The sequence below is a fragment of the Chiloscyllium punctatum genome, chromosome 9, assembly GCF_047496795.1.
Source record: "Chiloscyllium punctatum isolate Juve2018m chromosome 9, sChiPun1.3, whole genome shotgun sequence".
Classification (NCBI taxonomy): domain Eukaryota; kingdom Metazoa; phylum Chordata; class Chondrichthyes; order Orectolobiformes; family Hemiscylliidae; genus Chiloscyllium; species Chiloscyllium punctatum.
The window spans coordinates 6305873-6317964 of NC_092747.1; the positions used below are offsets into that span (position 1 = coordinate 6305873).

Sequence of the window (12092 nt, forward strand, 5' to 3'; positions counted from 1 at the left end):
GCTGATTCCCTCGGAGGGTTCAGAAGAGAGCTGGATATATATTGGAAAAGGATGAATTTAGAGGGTTACAGAGATAGGCCCAGAGGGTAGGACCAGCTGGGGAGCTCATTTGGGAGCTGATACTGACACAATGGGTCAAATTACTTCCTTCTATTCAGTAAAATTCTCTGATTTTATCACGTGTATGTACACGAATGTGCGCTGGTATCGCTGTTTACCCTTATAAATAAACCAGTCATATTCCAAACTACACAGTAATAAGGTCTGCATCTTTATTGAAGACTTTTTGTCTTTTAATTAATAAACAATAGATTATCGATTTAAGAAACCTGAATATCTACTTTGAAAGATAGATGAATAAAACTTATAGATAATTGGGCATTTCAATAATTAAATTAAGAAATAGCTTACCTAGTTATCTGTTGTTACCATTGGAGTAAAGGAACATGAGAAGGTCAGTGCACTCAGCCTCCATGGGAAAGCAGCACTCACTCAGCTACAACTTACTCATTGATGTTTGGTTTGGACCAGTCAGTTCCAGACTTTCTTACAGATTCAGACCAAACTTCGACAAAGGAACCATCCTTCCTGAGTTACAGTTCAAGGAGTTTTCATTATTCACTCAGTGACAGATTGCTGTTGATATATTTCCATGTCAGGATGTGGAATGACTCGGAGGGGAACTTGAAGGGGGTGGCATTCCCATGTATTTGTTGCCCTTGTCCTTCTAGATGGTAGGCCTCACAGGCTTAGAACTTGCTTCAGTGAGAGAGGAAGGGAAAGCATACCTTTGGATCAACGATAACTTACTGGGTGATACTTGGGTTCTTGACCTCTTTTCTTAAAGGAAATTTGTCTTGTAAAAGCAATCTTGACTCTCCCTTTGTTCCATTAAGTTCCAGTTTTGCCGAATTAAATTTGTAGCCTGTGTCCTGTCTTACTCGCTCTCTTTAAAAATCCATGTAAACAAGCAGAGTGAACACACCTGAGCAGTTTCTGATATCTTGTTGAGGCCAGACCATAAATAGGTAAAAATCCAATGTCACAAGCTGGCAAGAACACACTGATGCCTATACACAGTCAAACCACCAGTCCTGATGGCTGGAAAACTGGCATACTAGACGGCCTTGCTTTCTATAAAGGCAAAATACAGTGGATGCTAGAAATTGGAAGTAAATGCAGAGAATTCTGGAGAAACTCAGCAGGTCTGGCAGTATATGTGGAGAGAAAGAGTGTTTTGAGTTAGGTAGGACTTGTCTTCAGAGCAGCCAGGTCTCATCACCTCCAGTTCAATTGGAAAGCCCTGAATGTGTTGCAAGGTGTGGGGGTGGGGGTGGGGGTGGGGGTGGGGATTGGTGGGGGTGGGGATTGGTGGGGGGGGGGTAGGGATTGGTGGGGGGGGGATTGGTGGGGTGGGGGGTTGGGGGGGGGGGGTTGGGGGAAGCCTGATAGAATCACGTATGATAGCAACATTTAAGAGGCATAATTCCTGATGTTTAAGAGGCATGCAGACAGACACATCATTCCTGATGAAGGGTGTATGCCCGAAAATGGCGACTCTACTGTTCCGCGGATGCTGCCTGACCTGCTGTGCTTTTCCACAGCCACGCTTTTCAACTCTGATCTCCAGCACCTGCAGTCCTCACTTTCTCCTAGACACATCAACAGGGCGGGAATAACAGGATATGGACGAAGTGCAGGCAGATGCTACTAGTTTAGAATGGCATCATGGTTGGCACAGAGATGGTAGGCCAAAGGGCCTGTTCCTGCGCTGTATTGTTCTACGTTTTAGAACTTTTTGCGTAGCGGAGTCAGTCTTTTTGTCATCATTTTAAGATCTCTTGGTGTTTGGGTAAGGATTCAGAATTTCTATTTTGGTGTTGGTATTGTAAACTAACAACAACTCTGAATGGTGCTCAAGGGGAACTGGCATCACTGTACAAATACCTGCAGAGAAGCTTTTTGACAACAATTGAAGGGATACAATTTGCAAAGGTTAAAATCAATAAACCGGACACTCAGTATCTGAGTGAACATGATTATTGGAGTGATAAACTGAAGGAGATTTCAGCTGCTCTTGATAGTGACGTGGATTTTGCTTCAGTCCTTCACTTCATTCACCTGTTAACTGACCAACTGGAAAGCAGAATTCCACAAGACGACAATTATGACAATGGCATGGATTTGACCAGACTAAAATCGCCAAGATGACAGATTACGAATGTGGAAAAGATAGTGTTTTGCGACCGATATTGAAATATTTCACTTTTATACAAAAGTGGGGAGGTGATAGCCTAGCGCCAGTATCACTGGACTATTAAATCAAGAGATTTAGATAATGCTGTGAGCACCTGGGTCTGAATCCTGCCACAGCAGATGGTGGATTTTGAATACAATTTTAAAAATCTGGAATTAAGAGTCTAATATTGACGATGAACCCAATGTCGATTGTCAGAAAAACCCACCTGGGCCACTAATGCCCTTTAGGGAAAGAAATCAGCCATTCTTATCTGGTCTGGCCTACATTTGACTCCAGACCCAATGCAACCTGGTCGACTCAACTGCCCTCTGGGCAATTACAGAGAGGCAATAAATGCTGGTCTAGTCAATAACACCTCATCCCATTAATGAATTTAAAAAAAACTTGTAACTATAAAATAATAATAAGTACATACGTTTAATGGTTAACAAACAAAATGGAAAAAAGGTTACAATATGACTTCCACTCAAAAATGCAATGTGCTGAGTGTCTTCGTTAAAAACCAAAATTTCCCTTCCCACGTGGTTGCAGATGCTCTCCACCAATACGTCCCGCACCGCTGCCCTCAAACCCCACCCCTCCAACCATAACGAGGACAGACCTCCCCCCCACCCCCCACCCCGATCCTCAACTTCCACTCCACCAACCTCCACATAAATCGTATCAGCCGCTGACATTTCCACCACCTCCAAACGGACTCCACCACCAGGGATATATTTCCCTCCCTACCCCTACCGCTTTCCACAAAGACCATTCCCTCCGCGACTACCTGGTCAGGTCCACGCCCCCCCAACAACCCAACCTCCCGTCCTGGCACTTTCCCCTGCCACCGCCAGGAATTGCAAATCCTGCGCCCACACCTCCTCCCTCACCTCCATCCAAGGCCCCAAAGGAGCCTTCCACATCCATCAGAGTTTCACCTGCACATCCACCAATGTCATTTACTGTATCCATTGTCCCCGATGCAGTCTCCTCTACATTGCCTTCTCGCAGAATGCTTTAGGGAACATCTCTGGGACACCCGCACCAATCAACCCCACCGCCCTGTGGCTGAACATTTCAACTCCCCCTCTAACTCTGTTGAAGATGTGAAGTTCCTGGGCCTCCTGCATCACCACTCCCTTACTACCCAATGCCTGAAGGAAAAAACTGCTCATTTTCCGCCTCAGGACCCTCCAACCCCAGGGCATCAATGTGGACTTCACCAGTTTCCTCATTGCCCTTTCCCCCCCACCCCAACTTACTCCAGTTCCAACCTTCCAATTCAGCCCCATCCTCGTGGCATGTCCCACCTGTCAATCTTCCTTCCCACCTATCCACTCCACCCTCCTCTCCAACCTATCACCTTTACCCCTACCTTTATCCTCATGTTGCACTCTCAGTTACCTACTCCCCAGCCCCACCCCCCACCCGTTTATCTCTCCACCCCTGAGGCTCCCAGCCTCATTCCTAATGAAGGGCTCCGGCCCGAAACGCTGATTCTCCTGCTCTTCGGATGCTACCTGACCTGCTGTGCTTTTCCAGCAACACACTCAACTCTGATCTCCTGCAGACTTCACTTTCTCCAATGCAAAGTGCTGCACAGACTACTCCGGGTTCCAGAGAAGTTTCAAAAAAATTAGAGGGAACTCAAGTTACTACACAACTGCATCACCTAATCAATGAGTTTGAGAGGAAGAAAAAATAGCTCTAGTGATAATTTTAAGTCAAACTCTCAAAATTATTTCAACATGGGATCAGGAGCAGAGAATGTGAAGCTCTGTATGAAATATCAACAAACAGGCGACATGCAATTATCTGACTGAGCCGTGGTTGTAATAGTCATAGTCACACAGTCTTACAGCACGGAAACAGACCCTTTGGTCCAACCAACCAGTCAATGTTAAACATAATCCCAAACTAAATTAGTCCCACCTGCCTACTCCTGGCACATATCCCTCCAAACCTTTCTTATTCATGTACTTATCCAAATGTCTTTTAAATGTTGTAATTATGCTCATACCCACCACTTTCTCAGGAAGTTGATTCCACACGAGTCAGCCTGTGTGGAGAATTTGCCTCTCGTGTCATTTTTAAAATCTCACACCTTAAAAATATGCCCCTAGTCTTGAAATCCCCCACCTTAGGGAAAAGACACCCACCCTAACTAGATCCCTTATGGTTTTATAACCCTCTAAAAGATCACCCCCTCAGACTCCTATGCTTGTCTTTACAGTGGTAAAAACTCAAAGGCACTTTGCTGATGAGAGAGAGTCCAAAGCAAATGTGGGTAGAACCTTAAAATTCAAAGCAGGCCATGAAGGAGTGATGTAGGGAGGCATTGTTTCTCTCGCAGGGCAATGGAAATCAAAATAACTGTTCGAAACGATGGAGACCAGCTGGAAAAATCAAAACTGAGTGTCACAGACTTGAATTGAATTGGAATTGAATTTACTGTCACGTGTACAGAGGCAGAGTGAAAAGCTTTGCCTTGCGAGCAATACAGGGTAAAAACAATGACTGCAGGTGCTGGAAACCAGATTCTGGATTAGTGGTGCTGGAAGAGCACAGCAGTTCAGGCAGCATCCAAGGAGCTTCGAAGTAGCTTCATCGAAGGGCTTTTGCCCGAAACGTCAATTTCGAAGCTACTTGGATGCTGCCTGAACTGCTGTGCTCTTCCAGCACCACTAATCCAGAATTGCGAGCAATACAGGCAGATCACAGTTAAGTAGTAAATAATAAATAGTAAATAGACTTTTATTAGATAAAGGATATGAAGTGATATGGAAACATGGCAGATAGATGGTATTGTTAAATATCGGGGTCCCTTAAAAACAAATTTGTGTTGATATTTACAATTACAAATGAGATCTCAGTAAAAAAGCCATTACAGAGATACTTAAGTTTCCAAAATTCCAACATACAAAAACAAAGGAAAAAAAAATTAGGAAGAACAGAGGTCATTTCACTGGTTGAGCAACCAACAATGTATCTGGCACCAAATGCAACTTCCTGTTAGTGCATTGTTCTTTAAAGTATGGTCGTTTTTGTTCTTAGAAAGAACGGTAAAATAACTCTCAGATGAAGGCGGGCCAGGGGCCAATGATCATTCAACTTCACGACTGGCTGTCCGATGACCATTGGCCAAAAGGGTTCAGACAATTAACAGGCAGAGAGTAAGCAACCCACTCCTAGAATTACGATAAAACCATAAGTGGCAGGGACAGAGGAGAGATCTCATCAAGCAGGGCTGGTAGGCAGCCGTGCTCATCGGGTGCTTCCTAGAGAGCAGTGTTCACCCGGCAATCCTCACCAGGCAGGTGGGAGATGAAAGGAGAGGAGGAAGACAGAGGGACGAGCTCCCCAACACCTCAGTTAGACAGCAGAACTATACCCTCAGCACCTAAACATGAACAAAACATTCTGCACCAATGGTCTGTTTGTCCTTTCATATCAGTGAACTATTCCAATTGTCCCTGTTGTATATGTTCTTTACTGAAATAACTAATTGTATCTGAATAGAAGTTGCTAGAAAAGCTCAGCAGGTCTGACAGCATCTGTGGATAGAAATCAGAGCAGAATGACCCTTCCTCAGAACGTACCTGTAGTTCTTCCAGTTTTAAATATGTCTAAACCACTGCTTCGAAACAGACTCAACTGAAAGAACATGACTTACAATAAGTCACTGACTGCCTATACTGGGTAACCGTGATTGTGATTTTAGCGGGGGGTGCGTACAGATACAGATCAGCCATGATCTAGGTTAAAGGAGGAATAGACTCTCAGTGCTGAACAAAATAGCAAAGAACTGTAGCTGCTGGAAATCAGAAAAAACAGAGAAATTACTGGAAAAACTCAGCAGGTCTGGCAGTACCTGTAGAGAGAAAGCAGAATTAACATTAGATTAGATTACATTACAGTGTGGAAACAGGCCCTTCGGCCCAACAAGTCCACACCGACCTGCCAAAGCGCAACCCACCCATACCCCTACATTTACCTCTTACTTAACACTACGGGCAATTTAGCATGGCCAATTCACCTGACCTGCACATCTTTGGACTGTGGGAGGAAACCGGAGCACCCGGAGGAAACCCACGCAGAAACGGGGAGAACGTGGAAACTCCACACAGTCAGTCGCCTGAGGCGGGAATTGAACCCGGGTCTCTGGTGCTGTGAGGCAGCAGTGCTAACCACTGTGCCGCCGTGCCGCCCACCAACGTTTTAGATCCAGTGATCCTTCCTCAGTTCTGATCCACAGATACTGTCCGACCTGCTGAATTTTTCTAGCAATTTTGGATTTTTGTCACAGTGCTGAATGGTTACCATCTTTTCCCAGTTTTCAGTGGGGTTGGGAGGAGGGAGGGAACAATGAAAAGTAAATCATCATTTTTAAAAAGTCTGAAAGCCTTCTGCCATGTTCCTGCACAGTAAGAACACAACATTGCTGAGAAAAGGAACAGATTGTTGAAACTTGTCATCTTGCATTCATCAAAACTGACAAGGATAGAGTAGAATCCCCTACAGTGTGAAAGCAGGCCATTCAGCCCATTGAGTCCATATCAACCCTCCAAAGAGCATCCCATCTAGATCCACTCAACTCTACCTTATCCTTGCATTTCCTGTGGCTAATCCACCTTGGCTGCACATCCGTGGACACTGGGCAATTTAGTATTGTCAATTCACCATAATCTGCACATAGAGTCATAGAGACGTACAGCACAGAAACAGATCCTTTGGTCCAACCTGTCCACGCCGACCAGATATTCCAACCCAATCTAGTCCCACCTGCCAGCACCCGGCCCATATCCCTCTAACCCCTTCCTATTCATATACCCATCCAGATGCCTCTTAAATGTTGCAATTGTACCAGCCTCCACCACTTCCTCTGGCAGCTCATTCCATACACGTACCACCCTCTGTGTGGAAAAAGTTGCCCCTTAGGTCTCTTTTATATCTTTCCTCTCTCACCCTAAACCTATGCCCTCTAGTTCTGGACTCCCTGACATCAGGGAAAAGACTTTGCCTATTTATCCTATCCATGCCCCTCATAATTCTGTAAACCTCGATAAGGTCACCCCTCAGCCTCTGACGCTCCAGGGAAAACAGCCCCAGCCTGTTCAGCCTCTCCCTGTAGCTCAGATCCTCCAACCTTGGCAACATCCTTGTAAATCCTTTCTGAACCCTTTCAAGTTTCACAACATGTTTCCAATAGGAAGGAGACCAGAATTGCCCTCAATATTCCAATGGTGGCCTAAATAATGTCCTGTACAACCACAACATGACCTCCCAACTCCTGTACTCAATACTCTGACCAATAAAGGAAAGCATACCAAACGCCTTCTTCACTTTCCTATCTACCTGTGACTCCACTTTCAAAGAGCTATGAACCTGCACTCCAAGGTCTCTTGTTCAGCAACACTCCCTTGGACCTTACCATTAAGTGTAGAAGGGGTAAAAACAATGACTGCAGATGCTGGAAACCAGATTCTGGATTAGTGGTGCTGGAAGAGCACAGCAGTTCAGGCAGCATCCGAGGAGCTGCTCCTTGGATACTGCCTGAACTGCTGTGCTCTTCCAGCACCACTAATCCATTAAGTGTAGAAGTCCTGCTATGATTTGCTTTCCCAAAATGCAGCACCTCGCATTTATCTGAATTAAACTCCATCTGAGGAAACCCATGCAGACACGAGGAGAATGTACAGACTTCACACAATCAGTTGTCCAAAGCTGCAACCAAACCCAGGTACCTTGGTGCTGAGGCAGCAGGGCTAACCACTGAGCCATTGAGCCAACCTGACCCAAGAATCCCAGATTTCAGAGGCAGCAATGGTCATACTACAAGGGAAAAGGATGCTGATTGCAGGGAAGAGTGTGGCTGTAAACAAAAAGACGACAAAATATTTTGTCAGAAGGAATTTAATTATAGCACTTTTTACAATCGGGAGTGAACACAATTACTTCTAGGTCACTTTAAACGTGGAACTATTAGACTGAGTAGGTCGAAACATTCACTTTGTTTACCTTCAATTATAGTCAACACTGAATTAAGGCATTTGTATTAGTCACCAAAGTGACCTCACTATTTCAACAGATTATAGCTCAAAGGAAAAAGTATTTTACAAACAATTTCAGATCAAGAGAGCAAATCAGTAAAACATACAAATTAAGCTTGTTTTCTCCAGAATGTAGAAGGTTCATGAGGGATTTGATGGAAGTCTTCAAGAAATTAACAGGTGAAGATAGGGTAGATAAAGATAAACTCTTTCCACTGATTGAGGATTCTAGAACCAGAGGGCACAGTTTGAGAAGTGGGGCCAGGCGATTCAGGAGAGATGACAGGAAACACTTCTACACACAAAGGTGGCTGGATCAGCTGGTAGTTCTAAATTGGAGATAGATAATTTTTTGTTAAACAATGGTATGAGGGGATATGGGCCAAAGGCAGGGATATGGAGTTAGGCCACAGATCAGCCATGATCCAATGGCACAGGTGGAACAGGTTCGAGGGGTTGAATGCTCTACTCCTGCTCCTACGTTCCTACCTTTCCTGTGAAGGCAAATACTATTGATACCACTTCATGACGACTGCAGTTGCTAGGGATTGAATTAATGGATTTATTTATCTATTAACTCCCCAAACTGGAATCTTTGAACCTGATCTGAATCACAATGTGAACACAACTGGCCTCATTCTTGGACTGACTCACCTGATCTGGTTGGGTTTCTTGATTATTCATTCACAGGCTATGGGTATCACTGGCCAAGCCAAAATGTATCACCCATCCCTAACGAGCCAGACGGCAGCCAGGCATCAATCACACTAGCTGTAGAACTGGAGTCACATACAAGCCAGACCAGCTAAAGATCACAGTGAACCCGATAGGTATTTGTCAAATGACCGGGAGAAAGTGAGGACTGTAGATGCTAGAAAGCCAGAGTCGATAAAGAGTGGAGCTGGAGAAAGCACAGCAAGTCAGGCAGCAGAGGAGCAAGAGAGTTGATGTTTCCTGACGAAATGCCCCAACCTAAAATGTCAACTCTCCTGCTCCTCTGATGCTGCTTGACCTGCCGTGCTTTTCCCAGCTCCACAGTTTATCAACTTGAATTTGTCATACGAATAACTACATGGTCAATATCCAGATTTTACGGATTTCAAATGTCACCATCTACCTGGGGGTTGGGTGGGGAGAGGTGGTTCGAACCCACTGACCTGGGATTCTGCATTGCACATCATCGTGACATTACAACAGTGCCACTAACCTTCTGCCCAGCTGCTGAGATTCAGTTACAACACGGGAAATTAACAGAATATAAACACACGTGATGTATAAACACGGTGATCCTCAGCTGTTGGCCAATATGACGAGATGGTCACACGGCCATATCTTTTGCAAAGTTCACTCACAGGGTAAGGCCATCACTGGCTGGGCCAGCACCTATTACCCATCCCCTAACTGCCCTTGAGCAGAGTGGCTTGCTTCGCCATTTCAGAGGGCAGTTCAGAGTCAACCACATTGCTGTGGGTCTAGAGTCACATGTTGATGCCACAATTTCTGTGATTCTTTTGTCTTGCATCCAGGGTGGGCTATAACCTTCTACTCGAAACGATTCTGAGGAGTTGTGGGACAGGGCACAGAAAGGGGAAGGTGGGCGACGTGAAATGTGCCGATTGACAATTTAAACATCATCTTCCCTCAAATGGAGGCTTTATGGATTAGAATATAAATATCCAATTATAATGTTGTGGCTGCACAATCTGAGAACTGAAAGCAGCAGATTGTCAAACAGGTAACAATGCAAACTAGCGCCTGCTAACAGCTCAGCTACACAACTGCCCTCTTTTAATCTCTATGTTCATCAAAGGTTGGCCTTTTTACATCTGGGCCAGGATGCAGTGTGTAGTCGGGGCAATGGTTGCAAACCCTGGGATTGTAGCACAACATAACTGAACAACACTATGTTGGTGACGGCAATATAACTGCCAGCTAGGTTAACAGGATTCAATGTTCTAGCTGCTCATTACTACACAGGATGTTCCCATTGGCTGTCATGCTGAGGGTGTGGTCAGTCCTTTATGCTCAGTTTCAAAACAGTTAGGGTGAGTTGGTGAAAGCAGCAAGGACTGGACAATATCCAGGCTTTGGCTGGAAATTGGGAAGTAACATTCAGGCCACATAAATGCCAGTCAATGACCATCTCCAACTGGAGATAATCTAATTAACACACACCTTGGCATTCAATGGCATTACAACCACTGAATCCCCTACTACCTGGGAGTTACCAGAAGCTGGACAAGACTTGCCACATAAATACCATGGCTACAGGAGCATGTTAGAGGCTGGGAATCCCACAGTGAGTAATTCACCTCCTGAATTCCCAAAACGTACCCACCATTTTCAAGGCACAAGTCAGAGTGTAACAGAATACTCCCCACTTGCCTGGATGGGTGCAACCCCAACATCACTCAAGCAGCTTGACACCATCCAGGTCAAAGCAGCCCCCGCTTGATTGGTACCACATCCACAAACATCCACCCCTCCATTACCGATGCTCTGTAGCAGCAGTGTGTACCATCTACAAGATGAACTGCAGAAATTCACCAAAGATCTTCCGACAGCACCTTCCAATCCCACGACTACAGGATATGGGCAGCAGATACAGGGGATCATCAGCCCCTGCAAGTTCTGCTCCAAGGCACTCCCCATCCTAACTTGGAAATATACCATTGTTCCTTCACTGTCGTTGGGTCAAAATCCTGAAATTCCCTCCCTAAGAGCATTGGGGGTTAATTCACAGCACATGGACTGCAGCGGTTCAAGGCGGCAGCTCAACCCCACCTTGTCAAGGGGCAACACATGAATGGGCAATAAATGCTGGGCCCAGCCAGTGACACCCACACCCCACAAATAGATTGTGATGTGCCTCAGCCTAACTCCCCTACTTCAGTTCCATGGCCATATGGCACCTCAGTGTAACCCCTGAAGGTAAAAGGCCACAGCCAATCTTCTAAATTTTGACGTTGTTTAAAAAATTCAATATTTCCTAACTGCCTCTGTGTCAAGTTACTCATCACTTGCCTTGTTCTTGTTCACTGGGTTTGAAGGAAGCATTATCTGGGTCCTCTGCCTCTTCGACAACGAAAACCGCCTTAACCCCCAACAAACACAAGGCAAGCAAGGAGAGATGATGCCTCATGTTCAACCAGTGTTTGCTGCTGTACAGGCAACATTGAAAAGCAACCAGACTGAGGCGCTGTAGTTCTGGTCATGTCCAACAGGAGGGGCAATGGTTCCCACACGAGCAGTGAAGCGGTGCAGAGGTCAAAACCAATTTCAAATGGAATTGCAAATTCCAGCATCAGGAAGTTATAAATCCAGCATTTGGCGGAAGGTCCAATCCTCGTGACTGGTTGAGGTGTTGTCATGGAGACTGCACCAGGGAACCATTACTCCACACCCGCCCAAGGTTTTGTTTAATGCAAAAGGCAGCAGCCCTGGGTGTATTGCTTTTACCTGCACACAAATAAAAACCTAAAACTCTAAATTATACTCACCTGAAGAGAATCAAGGCAGCAGGACAGGGTGGGCAAGCAAGCAGGAATATCTGTAATAAAAGTACATCCAGTTAGTCCAGTATGTGCACTCTTTAACACCTAGAGAATGAAGATTGATTGTATTCATGGAACAGGAAAGGAGGTTGTTTACAATGGCACCAGGGGTGAGGGGGGCTACAAAGATGTGGACAGACTACAGGACTTAGGGCTTGTTATCTACAGATTGGAATAGGTTTTAAAGAGATTTAATCATGAAGGTATTTGATACATTAAACACAAATAAACTAGCAGAATAGTCAG

General features: G+C 45.1%; 1 protein-coding gene across 3 annotated transcripts in view; it reads right to left on the minus strand.

Moving 5' to 3' along the window:
* Nucleotides 1-12092, minus strand: part of LOC140481110 (transmembrane protein 164-like) — a 496588-nt gene that overhangs the window by 27017 nt on the left and 457479 nt on the right. For all 3 annotated transcript variants that reach the window (XM_072576790.1, XM_072576792.1, XM_072576789.1), the window contains exon 2: nucleotides 11793-11842. In XM_072576790.1, coding sequence (XP_072432891.1) covers nucleotides 11793-11842 — 50 coding nt within the window. The remainder of the gene's footprint in view (nucleotides 1-11792; nucleotides 11843-12092) is intronic.